This window comes from Vigna radiata, unplaced genomic scaffold (assembly GCF_000741045.1).
Source record: "Vigna radiata var. radiata cultivar VC1973A unplaced genomic scaffold, Vradiata_ver6 scaffold_153, whole genome shotgun sequence".
Taxonomy (NCBI): Eukaryota; Viridiplantae; Streptophyta; class Magnoliopsida; order Fabales; family Fabaceae; genus Vigna; species Vigna radiata.
In genome coordinates, this window is record NW_014542917.1 from 317,594 (window position 1) to 335,663 (window position 18,070).

The window sequence follows — 18,070 nt, forward strand, 5'->3', positions numbered from 1 at the left end:
AATTTAGAAACAATGCAAATAGCTTCCTGTATCTATGAAACGACCAAAGCAAGTCAGAAATCCTAAAATATTATCAAATGCATAAGAAGTTTTAATTACTTCTAAAAGCAACTCAAATACAATCGATGTACTCCATTAAAATCACTAGTCAATAGATAATTTTGTAAAAAACTCGAATGTCATATACAAACTAAAAATAATTAAATACGAAAAAAATAGACAGACTAAGAAAAAAAAACTCTAAAAAATAAACTTATTAAGTTTACCACAAAAATCACTTGAATATTATCATTTATTATTTAACTACTTCTATTTAAAAATACAAATAAATATCCATATATAAAGTATGTATGACTATATATTAAAGAGAGCCTCTTTCTATTTCTTCACAAGAAATCATGAAGTTCCAAATTTAAAAGAGATAAATTTATGTTTTTGTAAATGATCGTTGTTGGATTTGATCGCATTTCGATAATTTGACAAAGAGTGAGTCACCTTTTTTATAACTTAAATTTATTTATATTTATAAATAAGTTTAATTTAATTTTTATATTTTGGTCTTTCAATGAAAATGCTATAACTCTCTCACTATGGTCATCAACGAAACACACTCCCTTTTTGAATTTAAGTTATTTTTTTTTTCTTTATCAGCATACTCATCTTTAGTTTTATTTTCTTGAATAATTATTTTCTATAATTCAAAGTTTTAAAAAATATATATCTAAAAATTTTCTTAATCGAAACTTATAATATTTTGTTTATAATATTATTTGAATGCTTGTAATGTTATATTTGAGACATTTAACAATAAAATTGCAATTAATCCTTATTGTTAATCCATAAATTAAGTAAAACTTTATGATTACTAAGCAATTATAGTTGTACATAAAATATATTCCTTCCTTGGCTTTTATATTTGTATTTATGTAAGACATAATATTGTTTTCCTTGTGTGACCATATAAAAATCAATGTTTTTTATAATTTTTTATGAGATTTAGTAATTTGTTAGGTAGCTTCTCATATATATATATATATATATATATATATATATATATATATATATTATAGTTATTTATGTCATCATTTATTCTTTTTAAAATTTTTTTATTGATATTTGAACTGAGGAAAAAAAATATGCTATTCTTATTTTTCAAATAGGGTGTACTATATTCTGAATGTAGATATCTACCGTTTTTTTGTGTCATAAATGTTGTGTTTTAATTTTTGGTTGTACATATCTAGAAATATTACATCATATAAATAAACAATAAATAATACAAATAATTTTGTGGATGCAGCTTTAATGAAAGATTTTGGACAAATTAATAAACACGCATAAACACCATAAAAACCTATAAATATCTTTTCATCTAAGAGTTCTTAAACTGATATTCTTATATTGATTATTGACTTTATATATAAGTAATCAATGGATACTTCACATCATGAAGACTCCAAAATTATTCATGAAATCGAATTTCAATGACCTAAAGCTGATGCAATATGTGGTTTTGTCTTCTCTTTCATACTCTTCTTTAAAAAGGGATAGTGTAAAGTCAAACAATTCTTGAAACAGAAAAATTTGGTTTTATTAATACAATGAATCCTTTGAATTGAGTTTTGAAAAATGTATTTTTAATAACTTTTTTTTGATAAATTTTTTATCACCGCTAATGTGATATCTCAGTCGGTTTCAAATATAAAAATTAATAAAATAGTCACACATAATTTTATTGTCAAAAAATTGTTAAAAAAAAGTTATTAAAATATCATGATCTTTTAATTTTATATAGAATTGTCAAAACAGGTTACTCGACCCGACCCATCACGGGTTACCTAGCTCATTTATCAGCGAGTCAGAACAATTCAAATCCAGCCCAACCCAACACGAGTTAGTGGGTAAACGGGTTGACTGACTCACTTAATTTCAATTTTTTCTAAATAAAAAAATTACAAATTTTTTATAATTCAAATTTAACTCCCAAATTTCATTCCCAACTTGGGTGTTTAATTAAATTTAATAAAATAAAATTAGGTAGGTGGGTTGGTGGGCCAACCTGGCCCACCACGAGGTTCAACTTGCATGGGTCGAGTTTAAATTTAACCCATATAAAAGAAATACAATTTTTTCAAACTCAACCTAATCCAAACCCGTGGTGGACCGGGTTTACCCGCAAGTTGGGATGCATTTTGACCGCTCTAATTTTATATAAAGTGAGTCCTTCTCCAACATAAACATATCTAAATTTCTCAACCTCAACTTATAGAAGGAAAAAAAACTAAGAACGTAAAATGTTACCTATCCTTTCATATCAGTATCAGGTATAAGTAAATGGAAAAGAAAAGTAGTAACTTTCAACAGAATAACAGAGATAGAATTCATGATCACTATCACTCAATATCTAATCTCAATAGATATTTTTCTTCTATTTTTTTTACAATAAAATAGAATGAAATCTTAGCACATACCAGAACAAAACCACTCTTGTTTCTCTCTTTTTGGTACTGAACAAGTTAATTTGCAGTGAATATCCAACAAAACAATATATTATATGGTGTGCCTAAAACATCCAATGAATGGAATACCAATTGTTTGACCAGCTATGAAAATCAAATATGGGGGCAGCCATAATTTTACAAACTAAATACCAGTTCAGAGAAAGCCCTGTGTACATGTGAAATGAGAGTAACTCAAGCAAAAAAGCCTTAGGCCATAACACTGAAATTCCCCAAAAGGGTAAATTTTTGAAAGCATCATTCAGGACAATTGGTACACAACATTTGCTACATGATACTAAGAATGTCTTCCATTGGAACTAACAGTAACAAGAATAGGCAAAGTGGTTTTTCTTGGAGACATAATGGGACAAAAAACTGGAGGCAGAAGCAGATGAATCTGGAATATTAGCTGGAACCAGTATCTGTGATTTACCAGACCCAATTCTCTTACCAGCTACATTTGCATAAAATAGACCTGAAATTGCTGGTACAAAAACATTACTCTCAGCACTAATGTAAAAATCAATCACTTTCTCCAACTCAGAATCTTCAGATTCTAGGAACTTTTTCTTCTTATCTGCAGGTATGATAGATTCCTGAAACAATTTGACAGAAAGTATGAAACTTATATCTGAACATTCAATAAACAAAGTTTGTGTATGTGAAGGTAAAGTAAGAACAAATATCTCACCTTTGTGTATGTTTTAGGGAACAAATCCTTAAGAGAATCAAGGCTCTCATCCCACCTTGATTGTGTCACATAGATAGTAGTATCCTTCTCAAAACCAATCTTCCTCAGAAACATTGCAACTTCTTGTGCATTGAAGCAACTCTTCTCTTTACCATCACTTCCTTGGCATCCCTTCTTATCCAACATCTCAACCCTCAAATCCACAGCTATAAATTGGCCATCTGATTTTCGGCTTAAAGTCCTAAGTCTTTCCACCATTGAGTCAACAAGGTCATGTATTTCTTGCTGCAACTCTAAGCTTTCATACATTGCTAAGCATGCAACAGAATCGGCATCGCTTTTTTCCCCTGCCTTCTTCATGTTTATTGAAGGAAAGTAAGTGGCAAGCCTCACACTCCCCTTTGATCTATAAATAGGTTCAACATGTTTGGCTATGTAGTCTTCTGTAACCCGATTTGGAACTTTCACGGCAGCGATTTTATGCTTTGATACGTGAGAAGGAAGATCCTTTACCACTCTGACCACTCCTTCCATGCTTTTCATGAACACATCGACATCATAAATGTCCTCAAAGTTCCTGAGACATATGTTATATTAGTTACATGCAAATGCTTTGTAAGCAAAGTAAATTAGACTTATTTCAAATTGAGTTGAACAGTATGGTATTTAACAATGTCATCAGAATGTGGCGTATTCAAAGTAAGCTGCATCCAAAACAAGCTTGAATATGAATGGACCATGAAAATAACAAAGCATAGAAGTGCTTTTCATCTGTTAAAAGCAGAAAACCTTGAGTCATTTTTCTAGTTTTTAACTTTAAACTTGCATGGTCTTTTCTATCCTCATCTGGCAATATAAGATGACCATCAATCACAGTAAAAAGCATAAGGAGCTAGAAAAAACTGTTTTGATTACTCTTAAAAAAGATGCAAAATTTACTCACACCCCACCACACCCGTTTCACTCACTAATTTGTCCAACAATAGTAGAAATTGAAATAGGAGAAGCAATTTGCATCAGCATTTTTTCCCTCAGCACTAACCTCTTGTCACCAGGTTGGCTTCCTCTGATGTCAGGGATCACAAGTGTTGCCCCAAGACTACGAGCAACAAGCACTGCATCTGCTATCTGAACAAGGAATAACCAGAAAATTACATAATGTGGGAAGAAATAATTGAAATATTGGATTAAGAGGGGGACATACATATCTCATGATCAAACTTCATTAAGAGTTATGAGACAATAATACAGAACTAACGACTAACAGTGAAATATTCTGGAAACTGACAGAGCAGCAAGCAAGAAGGTTGATCATAAGAAAATTCAAAATCAAGAATATTAGTTAGTCTGTTTTTAGTTTTAGTTAGTTTTGTTTTCTCTCGTTCATTTTGTTCAGTTTCTTTTTCTGTAGCCTCTATATCATAGGCTATATAGCTCCCTGCTTCTCTGTAAAAAAAGAACTTTTTAATAACTCATCTTTTCAATATAGAACCGTTCCAATAACTCTAATTCCATGTTAAAAAATGAACTTTAAGCCTAATTCAACCCTTGTGAGAATTGAATCCACTTATTAACATATTGAGAGCATTGATCAATTAAAATCAGCAAGTAGGCCAAAAGCAAAAGGAAAGGATCACCAATAGGAATTGTTTGATCCATTTTCGTAAGGAGAGAAGCATCTTTACATAACTTATACATAAGCAACTCTTCAATGAGACAAGAGCAATTGTGGAATGTTACCTGAGATATATGGTACTCCGGGCCATTGGTTAATGAAAAGGTAACAAACCCCTCAGTCTGCTCCACTTTGCTGTCTGAAAGTCATTGCCAAAATATTAATTAATACCGACAAAAAAATGGAACACAGGTATCACTTTCTAGTACACGACATAAGTTCCTCGAATGTTTGCAAGGCCTTAAAATCAAATTTTACCTTCGGATGGCTTAACCCAACAAGGCTTTAACTCATCAGCATCTCCCTTCCAAATCCCTATGTTCTTTCTAACATGAGTAGTCTCAAAGTTTGTATTGTCAAAGCTGAAATCCTCTGTTCCAGGTTGTTTATCCTACAGAGCAAAAGGTCATTGTAATTATATTGACAAATCACAAGAGGAATAACTAGTCATAAGAAACATGCATTAGAAAAGAACAAAGACATGTACTATACTGAAATCACTCTTTTTTCTTTCACACATAAACTTTGTGAGGGAAGTCTGGCATTGAAGTACAAAAAATGGGCCAGAGCCTGATTAATTTAAGAATTGTGATAATCAAGGATCTATCTTCTCTACAAAACCAAACACAACATGGGTTTCACCTGATCCTTGAGTTTCATTCAGTTCATTGTGATACCAACCCAGATCCCTGGCTACTTGTTTGACAGTAACAATTCGGAGTACCCAATGAAATGAAGTGGTGTGTGTAATGCTAGAGACAGCAATGAAAAAGAAGAAGCAAGAATTTCTTACATCAACAGCATCAAAATGGTCCCTTTTGATCATGTGTATGAGCATGACGAACATTGTGAGGGTGAGCACACCCGCCACCACTTGCCTTAAATCCACTCCCATGATCTGAGCCTGCTCTTTTGCTGCAAAGGGTGTCTTTGAATGAATCTGGAAAAAATATCTAAATGGGGAAGGATCAGAATTGAGAATGAGTAGTGAACTTAAAGTAGCAGTGAAACATGAAGACCCGGAAGAAAGGAAGCAGCTTTAGCAGCACATGGAGGTGGGGAACACAGTGTATGATACTGAGACAAAAACCCAAGTTGATGCATTAACTAGATGAAATATAATAATTAGTGAGGAAAGAGAGAAAGAGTGAGAGTTTCTGTTTCCCTTACTTCATCACCGACACTATTACTGACAATGATGTTCTTCCTAAGATCTTACGTGTGTTTTCCTATATTTTTGTGTAACCTGCAATGTTTGTTTTCACTTATTTTTTTCACACAGAAAAAATATAATTTATAATTTAGTGTCATAATTTAAAATATTTTAATATTATTCTATTAGGTTTACTCACTAAACCATCAGATCAACTTTTCATAACATCAACATTTATGAGAAATTTCCATCAATTAATTGATGGAGAAATACTCAATAAATTCTATTAAATGCTCTTAATTATTTGAAGTGTTAACATTTATTCTTAATGCCATAATTAAATAATAAACGATATAGCTGTTAATTATATGTAATTAGATTTTATGCAAAAAAAATATATATAATTATTTAGAAAATTGTGTTAAATTGTTTCTATATTTACCTATGGTATGTGGTTCAATGGAAGGACGTTTTTACTTAGCAATGTAAAAAATATTTTATTTTATTATTTATTGTTCAAATTATTTGTAGTTGGTAGCACCTTTTTTATACAGTGAAATATGAAATTTAGGAAAAAACGATTAGCTTTAAGTTTATTGTAATTACATGCAATGATTTTGATATATATAAGATATGGGAGCATAAAAGTATATGCATTATTAAGATCCTTGGGATGGTGGTAGGTAGTTTAAGAAGATAGGTGTTTAAAAATTGAGATGTATTTAAAAATGTGATGCCAACGCAGAGATGGTGAAGTAGTTTGATTGGAATATGGTGGTGAGGAAAAGAGCCGTTAATAAGAACAAATGAGTAATTAATTGTATATTGTTGTTCAGTCTGAGCTCCAGATCCGAAGCCATTGGCCACACATTGTCAAATATCAACTTTGAAAACTACTTATCCTTCCAATAAAAATATGTTACCCTCTCAAAATAAACTTTTCTTTTTTCTTTTCTTATAAATGTGAAACATTTTCTAAGATTAATTCTGTCACAAAAACTTGACTGCTCGTTTTTCTATTAAGGATTTCTTCTTATTGTTTTTTTTATTCACAATAGAAATATTATATCTATATATATATATATAGGGGTTTGCTAATTTGCGTCCGTCTGTTTTTCAGTTGATACGTTTCAGTAGACAAAAATATTCTTATATATAATGAATTCTAAGTTTTAAGGTTAGGGGTATTTTAATAATTTTCATTCTCAAAATTAAAAAAAATAGAAAAAGAAACCCCCAAACTCTTACTCACCTCTCTCATTCCTCTCAACTCTTTCTCTTCCATCTCTTTCACTTCAACCTTCTCTCTTTCATCCCTATTCTAGCCCCAATTGAAAAAAAATGAGAAACACTTGCCTTATAAAAAGAAATCACAAACCCTTACTCACCTCCCTCCTTCATCTCTCTCACTCAAACATTTTTTCTGTCATCTCTGCACTAACCTCAACTAAAAAAACACTTATTATTAAACGATTTAATTTTGTAAAGAGTTGAGTCATTGACATATTCACCTTCCGACAAAAGTTCATTCAAAATCTCTTTGAGTGAGAGAGATGAAGGAGAAAGGGTTGAGAGGAATGAAGGAGGTGAGTAAGGGTTTGTGATTTCTTTTTTTAGTTTTGAGAATGAAAATTATTAAAATAAGACAAGTGTTTCTGATTTTTTTCAATTGGGGCTAGAGTAGGGATGACAGAGAAAATATCGAAGTGAAAGAGATGAAAAAGAAAGGGTTGAAAGGAATGAGAGAGGTGGATAAGGGTTTGGGGGTTTCTTTTTTTATTTTTTTAATTTCGAGAATGAAAATTATTAAAATACCCTTAACCTTAAATCTTAGAATTCATATAAGGGTATTTTTGTCTACTGAAACCCGGTACACATTGCTAAAATGTACCAACTGAAAAACAAGCGTACACAAGTTAACAAACCCCGTGTATATATATATATATATATAATTATTTATATATATAATTATTTATTGTTGTCAGGAATATATGTAATAATCTTAAAAATTAAATTTTAAGTTTAGTTTTGTAACTTCTAATTTTAATAGTATAAAATTATTAAAATATTACTTTACATATATAATAATAAAATTACTTAAATAAAAACAAATCTACAAGAATATAATAGATCAATCTCTATAGATCCACTTATCAATTCATCTATTTCGCCCTCATCTCTCACTAGAATAACTGATTCCTAAACTCTCATCATTGCAAAAGAAAAAACAACATACAACAGATAAAAGTAAAGATAAGCTAGAATACAAATAATTATTAATATATATATATATATATATATATATATATATATATATATATATATATATATATATAAACATATATAAACATTTAAACATTATACAATGATATACATTTCACACCAAATGAACATCCACTTTATGCATGACAATACTTTGACTGGATTGTCTGGACTTAGAATGAATGTTGGTCACTACTGTTTTGCAAAGCCCTTGCCAATTGGGTTTCATCCTACCACACATCACAAGGTTAGTCTGTACCACGTCATAAGCCATACTGAAAACACCTAGACTAAGACCTCTTACTACTCTCACCACATGCGTCAAACCTCTCTATATGAGAACGTATGACCATTAGAGTGTTAGGATAACCCTCAAGATTGACAACACTTGAAACCATACCAAGAAGTTCTACCTTGGAACTAACCTTCATAACTTTGAATCCATTGATATTAATTATTTCACCTTTACATTGAATCCATTTGAAACCATAAACATTTTCTTGTTTCTAATCCATATTCTAAATCAATTCATACTTCACAATAAGTATTATAAATCAATCATTCAAACCATCAGATTCATCAAATACACCTTAAGAAATATATAAAAACTTAGTTGAAAATATGATATTTCAGCTACCAAGTCTGATCGCTCAGCTAAAAGTGTCTATCAGCCCATTCGCTCAACCACCATGACTTGCTCTACGAATACAGAAACAACAAGTTCTACTCGCTCAACGACTACACTCGCTCAACTAGAAGTGTTCTGCTAGCTCAGCTATAATACACTTGCTCAATTAGAATGCATAATTCTATAGCACAAAAACTGCAGAATTTAAATCCCTCAACACTCATGACCTATTCTATGTATCTTTCCCAATTTCTAACACTCATAAATTGTATTCTAAACTAAAATGGACTTGACCAAAAGTATATAAACCAATATAAAGTTGTTTTACCACAAGATTTAGATCTAAAATTAACTTAAACCTCACTTTTGAGACCAAAATTTAATTCTAGTTCTAACTAATTTTTTATTAACTTAGGGACACTAACAAGTCATAAATAACTTGCCAACACCCTTCAAAATGACCATCTTGACACATAACTTAAAATTCAAAATCTCACTAGTTCAAACTCCCAAACACACTTAAACAACTTTGCAGATACTCCAAAATGACTACTACTCCATTCTAACACATATTAGCTAATTATCATCCCAAACATGTTACAAATGACCAAATAACAGTTCTGAAACAGTTGTTTCTTCACCCTAACACCTATTTCTCAAACTCACCTATCAAAACCTCCCTTTTTAACTTTACCACCTAAGTATTTGATTCATTTTCCCTTCAAACACTTTGAATTAAATTTCCAACATCAAAACAACTTCGTATTACATCATTCAAGACAACAAAGACATTCAATTTCATCATATCAAACATGGATCATACAATACAATAACATACACATCTAGCAGAATTAATATATATATATATATATATATATATATATATATATAATTAACACAACTACATAATTTAAAATAAAATTTCATTTTTATTTTATTGGAAAGAAAAGAATATTATTTTACAAATAAACTTTATTGAAAAAGAAAAACATGATTAAAATAGTATCTTTAACATCTAAAAATGTTGACCTCTTAATTGTATATTTTTTTCAACACATATTATCGCATGTAAAACCTTAACCACCAAAATAGAATGATGAACTACCATATTAATATCAAAACATCATAAACGGAATACAATTATATAAACACATGTCTTGTCACTAACAAAAAAATCTCATAGTAACTACCGTATTAATAAAAAAATTACAAATGTATTCATCTAATATTTTATTTTATACAAAGGAGTTTCATACTAAAACAATTTCTTAATTAGAAAAATGTTTTCACATGTGATAGTGTGAACTGAGTGTCACAAACTATTTTTTTCTAACTATTGAAAAATCAATACAATTTTTATTACACTTAATAGTTTTAAATTGTTTAGAAGTAGATGTTTAAGCCTGTTTAAATACTAATTATTTAATAGAGTTCTAATATAAATATATCTCATATGTCTAGTAGAAACAATTAATAGTTCCCTTTAAACTTCAACTTCATACTTACGTTACTACTACATTCAATAATCCAAAATTGACAATATATCTTATTAAAACAAATATAAAAACATTTTAAAATCAAATTGGAAATTATTTTAATTCTATTTTTATAAAACATGTTTAATTTCAAAAATTAAATCTATCTATCTATCTATATATATATATATATATATATATATATATATATATATAACCACTTAATCAGCCCCTAAATAAATAGATTCTAATGAAAATTTCTAATTTTCTTTTTCAAAAAGCTACACTGATTCTGTTATCCGAGATATACGCAAATCACTTATACATAAACAGTTAAACATTAACTCCCAAATTTTCAAAACGGATTCAATTAGTACAAAGAAAATTGTTAATTAATTATTTATTGTATAACGTAAGTAGATTTAGAATGGGTTATGGTTTTGAGAGGTCAACCAAAGCTACATTGAGTATTAGTTATGTGTCTTTTTCATAAATCTTTTGAATGTGATTAAAAAACGACGTCGTTTAATATGTGTAGTCAAATTAAATGAATGACAGGAATTAGATATTCCAAATCCCTACTAATCCGCCTCAAACCATGCCTTTAAAATCTCCCGCTAAATCCTCCTTTCTGTTTCTAATTGTTATTATTATTATTTCTAAAACTTAGTTTAATTTATATTTTTGTATACAGTTTTCTTAATTTTAATTCAACTCATTTTTATAATTCAATTTATTGAAAAATAAAATAAGAGACTAAATATATATAAAGATAACAGAACAAAAAATTACTGATTCAACCTCGAATAAATTAAAAAGAAATCAAACGTGGAAGTTGTCATATAATATATCTTCTTGCTCTACTTCACTCATTTAATTAATGCTATTTATTTTGTGCACATGATTCTGTAAGTTGTGATGTTTATTAATGAAGAGAGCAGTTTTTATATTTATGGGAAAAGAAGATAAAAGTAATGACTCCAGATATTGATGTAATAATTTATTACTGTTTTTGATTTCTGGCTATCTCATTTATAGAGAAATTTCTTCTAATTAACAATTACTCTAGGAAAACATTTCTTGGGCTTTTTGAATGTGTGAATACTTAAAAACTTATTATAAAATTAAGAAAAAAAATAGTATATAAATGAATATTTTAAAATAAAATTGTGAATTAACTGTATTAAAATACATAACTTTAAGTAATAGTTATAATTAGGGTTAAATATATTTTTTATTCTTTAACTTTTAATCAAAATTACAAGTAGTCATTTTTTAAATCTTTGTTCTAATTTAGTCTCTTAATTTTATAAATATGTGAATTTAATTTTTTTATCTAAAAGATTAATTAATATTTCAAACGCATTTCATAATAATATTTGAATTGTTTACTTAATACAATTTTTTTAATGTTAATTGAAAAATACATTTAAAATATGAAATAAACTTTGATTAAAATGACTAAATTCACGTTAAAAGACCAAAATCATATTTAACTGTTAAGTTTATATTTAGGTTTTCAGTTAATTTTTTCAAATAATGTCAAGTATGTAAAGTGTAAAGGAGAATAAAATCTTTTTTTTTTTAAGATAACATAAAATCTTATTCATTAAAACAAAATTGATCAAATGAATACAACAAATAAAATAAATTATTTAGTTACTAAACATTGTATGACAATATCCATTACTTATGTTTATCTTATATCTCTCCTTAAATGTAATTTCTTATATTTTTTTCTTTATCTTATAATTTAGTAAATTTATAATGTTTTCATCGATTTATTTATAAAGTAAGTGTTTCGATTTACAGAATCGAGATCAATTGATTTCTTTAATTTGTTTGTTTTACTCCAAACATCAAAATTTGACAGTTATAACTATAAATATTTTTTAAATATAATATGTTGTTTATAGATTTTGAAATCATAATATCTGTATTTATAAATTTTAAAATAAACTTTAATATAGTCTAAATACGATCAAACTGATAATAATATTTTTAAATGTAATCGTTTTTAACATTAATTATCATTTCAGTTCAATATTTCGACTTAGTTTTCCCATCCCATTTTCTAGACATGCAGACTCATCCAATTTTAAGATAACCGAATGATCATGTTGTACCATAAGAAAGTTATATTTTATTTATTTATAATTAAGTACATTTATAACTCATTTAAGTATACACATTTATTAACTTGATTGTGTACGTTTATTGTATGATTAAATGCTTTTCAAATTCAATGCATTAAATGTATATTTAACTGCAAATAAAGAATACACATACAAATTATTGTCTTTTCATGATTAATATAGAAATTATTTTTTCCTTACAACTAACATAGAAATGGAATTTTTTTCCTTAAAACAAACATGGAAATCAAATTTCCCAAAAGTAAATCATCACATTTAAAAAGTAATATTTTTTTTCTATAGATACATGTAATTATTTCTCTTTGCAATGTTTCCATCAAAATAAGAATTTTCAACTACTAAAATTTCAAAAATCTTAAACGCATTATATTTTTTCCTTCTTAAAGTCGTATTATTATAATACGAAGTTGTATTGTAAACCCGATTTAGTTAAAAATAAATTATAATCCAATACTATTACACATTACTTCAATCTAGTTGGAAAAAAATAATATCTTAAAGTTTATCCCTGTCCTTTGTTTCATCGCCTGAAAATATGGATACATATTATATTATTATATTATATTATATTATTATATTATATTATATTATAATATATTATTCTCATCAAGTTGGACATTCTATTATTATTTCCATTAATGGTAAAAATTCTAAATTTATTTAATTTCCTATTTCTAGTACTCTCTGTTTATGTAACATTGTTACTAGAATCATCTATCAAAATTGCACTTCAATTTTTCATCCGAAAATTAATCTATATATATATATATATATATATATATATATATATATATATATATATATATATATATATATATATATATATAAAGAACAACCATTATAACATAAGAAAAAAAACATGAATACCATTTAACAAAAATGAAGAAAAGACAGTTATGTTTGTAGAAAATGAAATTGATGGTTAAAATAAAATTATGCACATGAAATATTATTATAAAGTGGATAGTAAGAAAGGACATGTGTAGCAGTTGTCATTTGTTTGTATGTGAATTCTTTTTTAAAGAAAGGAACAAAGAAGAGGAAGAGACAACAAGTATATGTTATTTGGCTGTGTTGGAAAATAGTAAGGTATTTAAATAGCCATGAGTGAGGTTTGGTATAGATAATGGAAAGATATGAAAGATGAAGAATATGTCAATAAAGAAAAGAGGAAAAAAGAAAGAATTTTTCAAGCTGAAATATGTTTAAATGGATGTTCAAAATTTAGTTTAAATATGTTTTTTTTATTATAATAATAATATTAAAAGAAGGAAGAAAATAAATTTATTAGTAATAAATAAAATTTTCTTATGTTTTGTTGATTTCTTTTTCAACCAATCAATCTTTCTCATACTTAATTTATTTTCTTCTTTTCTTTTTTCTATTTACCAAATGGAACATTATTTTAATTTTTTTTTCAGATATATGAAAAAAAATTATATAGAAAAAAAAGTGAATTCATGTCTTAACATACTTTATTATACACTTTTTAAATAACTTTGATATTATCTTAATAAATAAATAATTATGATCAATTCAACTTTACAAATTTAACTTATTATTCTACCTCATTTATATATTATAATCTTACATATTTTTATTTCTAATTGATATGGAATCTCTAATATATAAATAAAAAAATTTAAACCAAAATTAAAATGAATTGGTTTTTAGTTGAGATAAACGATATGTGTTTAATATTTTTATATTTGGTGAAAGTTAAAATACTTTAATAAAAAGTTAAAATTTAATATATTTGATTTGTTTTATATAAATAATTGAAAAATAAACAATTTAAAGTCATTGTACTGAAATTTTGGATAAATAATAAAATTTTGTAGAAATATATAATATGAAGTCATTTTTAGTGTTTAAATAAAAGCATATATAAATAACTCTTAGAATCAAGTTTTTGTTGGGATGTTGAAACTTTCTTTCTTGTTTTATATCAATAATACTTAAATAAGTAACATTAGGATTTATTAAAACTTTCTAGCAATTCATGGTTACTAAGAGACAAATCTAAGGAATATGCATTGAGTATACTAAACAAAATCTCTTTTTTTCTTACAAACAATCTTGGGAATCTAATAACCAATTAGTGCTTTTAAATGAATGATTTGAAGGGGGCAATTCACTTATATTTAGAATTTAATATAATTTATAACAAATATAAAAAGTTAAGCTAAAATTCTTTATCTTAATTTTGGTTTCAATTGTTTAATTTGGTTTTCTTATTTTTCTTTAAATAAGTTTTATTTTTTTAAAATGATAATGAAATATTTTGTTATATTAACATTAATATTCTTAATATTGCCTCTATACATGTTATATGTCACTTCATAATATGTTCATTTTTTCTAATTTTTATTTTTTTGTCTTATATTAAATTATTATCATGTTATGTGACAAAGTCAACATATGTGTTGATAACAATGTCATGTTAGTATTAATATTAATTTAGTCCTTATATGCGAATATCTAAATGGTAAAAGTGAATGTTTAATGGGAAAGAGAAAAAAAAGTGAAAGGGATGTGATAAGAAGAAAAAGTTAATGTCTAGTGTTGTTTGCATGTGAAGATGGGAGAAGATGTGTAGTTCAATGGCCTAGAGTTGTGTGAAGTGGCTTGGGATTCTATGTGGTTCGGTGGCAAATGTTAAGATTTACAAATATTTTATTTTAGGTTTAATGTTACTTTTTATTTTCGTTCAGAATTTCAAATAGGTTTTCTTTTTTTTTACGATGTCTCAATTGGGTCCATATTTTTGTAAAATTGGATCAAATAAAGGTTTTCCATCAAATTGATCAAACACCATTAAGTTAGGTGTTACGTGGCATGCTGACATTATAATTTTTTATTATGTGGCATTAAAAACATGATTGAATTGTGTTTTTTTTAATTTTTGAATTAAAAAATGAAGGATAAATAGTGGAAGGGTGTTTTACAGTAAGGGCAAAGTTGGAAATGAAATAAAATTAAGTGCTGAAAGGAGAATTGTCCTCTGCATTTGCGAAATCCAAATGAAAATTGGGGAAAGTTGAGGTTTAGAGTTCGTGGGAGAAAACTAAAGTGTGTTGTTGTTCGATTCGAAGCACGATTGTTGGTTGATGAAGAACATCGACGACAAATAACGTTGCATGTGCGACTGGAACAAGTTGAAGCACGAACAACATGGGAATCTCCAAGACTCGCCATAAACAGCGTATGTCAACAAATAACTCCAACCAAACAACACGTTCCAGTGGTTGCAATTTGTGGCCGGGAGCTCCACAACTCTACAACAAGTGCCGTGAATCCCTCCTTAGTTTACCAGAACGCCTGTTGAATGACCTCAGAAGTCACAACACTATGTGACTCGGCCAATATCGCTGCAGCACAAACACCACTCCTAAGACAATAACAACATACAAATGGCTCCAAAAGATCCTAAACACACAACAACAATCAACTTTCCACATATAAACGTAACAATATTAAAAAAAAGAAAGAAAAAAAGGTCGATAGAGACACGTAATGTCAATGAATGGAAAAGATATGCAATGGTTATTCTCTTAATTATGATAATTAAATGTAATAAATGTATATGATATTTTAGCTTATTTAATGGGCTGAAAATCAGCTTGACAGATTGTAATTATTTGTATATATATGAAAGTTCTCCAGCAAGAGGGAACACATTTTTTTGGCTCAATCCTTTCTAAATTTAACATGGTATCAGAGCCTGTCTGATCCGCTTCCGCTGTCTTTGTTGTCTGCCGGCCCCTAAAAGTTTTTTTTTTTCAACCTGTGCATTTATGCTTCAATGGGCAATCTCTAGTTTCTATCTCGCATCTGTCTTTCTTTTTGTGAAGCATCTTTTTCAATTCTTTTTCTTAAATCTTTAATCATCTTCTTGAACTGTTCTTGATAAATTCTTTTAATTCTTCTTGAATATTTCTTATTCTTCATCTTCTTTAATCTTTTTTTTGAATTCTTCTTGGTATCAGTCTAGGTTAGTTTGCGTTTTCTTTTTCAGTCTCGTTCTCGACTCTCGTTCTTGACTCTTGTTCTCGACTCTCGACTCTCGACTCTCGACTTTCGAACTTTCGATTTTCGATTCTTCTTGTCTTTGTTTTTCGTAGCTTCATGGGTTCCGAAAATATGACGTCTTGTTCATTCGCCTTAACGAAAAAAAACTACTCTGCTTGGGCATTCCAATTCCAGATTTTTTGTCACCGGAAAAGAATTGTGGGGTCATGTTGATGGCAGCACTCCTGCTCCTAACAAAGACAAAGATAAGGTTGCTCATGCTAAATGGGCCGCCAAAGATGCTAGAGTCATGGCCTGGATCCTAAGTTCCGTGGATTCGAACATTGTCCTGAATCTTCCTCCCTACAAGACTGCAAGCACAATGTGGTCTTATTTGCAGAAGATTTATAGTCAAAATAATGTCGTTCGTCGATTCCAACTTGAGCACAACATTTTTCTACTTGGCAAATTGATGCTTTTAGATTCACCAACATCAATTTGAGGGGGATGTCAATGAATGGAAAAGATATGCAACAGTTACTCTCTTAATTAGGATAATTAAATGTAATAAATGTATATGATATTTTATCTTATTTAGTAGGCTGGTTATTCTCTTAATTAGGATAATTAAATGTAATAAATGTATATGATATTTTAGCTTATTTAGTGGGCTGAAAATCAGCTTGACAGATTGTAATTATTTGTATATATATATATGAAAGTTCTCCAGCAAGAGGGAACACAATTTTCTGGCTCAATCCTTTCTAAATTTAACACATAACTCCAACGCAGATAAGAACCAACACACACCTTTCAACTGTTCGTGAATCTTGTGAAGACTGAAAAGCGCAATTACTTTTAATAGCAAAGATAAATTCACGAAAAGCGGAAATCACTAAAACAGTTCAAACTCATGATCAAGAATTGAAGTGAAACTATATAAGAAAAGAGCAACAGAGAAAGAAGAGGAGTGATTGAATTGCTAACCTTGGAGATTACGGAACAAGTTATCACAAACATAACGCGAACAGTCGAGGCAACTGTGGCTGTTGTAGACTTTGACGAAGGTGTCGAAGGGCCTGAACTCGATCTGGCTCTGGTCCTCGAGGACCTGGTTGGCCTGGACGACGACCATGGAGAAATCGTCGGCAATGAACCTTCCAATGTCGCGGAACCAAAGGAGGTTGTCCTTGCATTCTCTTCCAGCATTAGCGTCGTCACCGAGCCTGAACGGTTTCCAACAGCGCGCGATAAGACTCATCAATGCCCGGAGCATCCCACATCTCTCAGAAACCCTAACCTTAGGCCCCCAACACCCTGAAGAAGGAGAGAGGAAAAGAGAAGGGCGTGGAAGGGAAAAACATCTTTCCAATTTTGCCCCTATTGTAAAACGTCTTTCCACTATTTATCCTTCATTCTTTAATTCAAAAATTAAAAAAACACAGTCCAGTCACGATTTTAATGCCACGTAATAAAAAATTACAATATCAACATGCCATGTAACACCTAACTTAACCG

The 18,070-nt window shown here is 28.8% G+C and overlaps 1 protein-coding gene across 1 annotated transcript; it reads right to left on the reverse strand.

The window, feature by feature from the left end:
- Positions 1–2,520: 2,520 nt before the first annotated feature.
- LOC106752664 lies at positions 2,521–5,976 on the reverse strand. Its single transcript, XM_014634396.2, has 6 exons — positions 5,661–5,976; positions 5,126–5,258; positions 4,933–5,006; positions 4,235–4,320; positions 3,193–3,769; positions 2,521–3,097 (listed from the first exon to the last, which is right to left on the reverse strand). The coding sequence occupies exons 1-6, from the start codon at positions 5,760–5,762 to the stop codon at positions 2,819–2,821; spliced, it is 1,251 nt and encodes a 416-aa protein (XP_014489882.1). The 5' UTR covers positions 5,763–5,976; the 3' UTR covers positions 2,521–2,818.
- Positions 5,977–18,070: the final 12,094 nt, after the last annotated feature.

Coding starts and splice junctions, on each gene's coding strand:
- LOC106752664 (XM_014634396.2), bottom strand. CDS start 5,762: ATGGGAGTGGATTTAAGGCAAGTGGTGGCGGGTGTGCTCACCCTCACA. Junction 5,007..5,125: donor TTGGGTTAAGCCATCCGAAG/GTAAAATTTGAT, acceptor AATGACTTTCAG/ACAGCAAAGTGGAGCAGACT. Junction 3,770..4,234: donor AGCCAACCTGGTGACAAGAG/GTTAGTGCTGAG, acceptor CATATGTCTCAG/GAACTTTGAGGACATTTATG.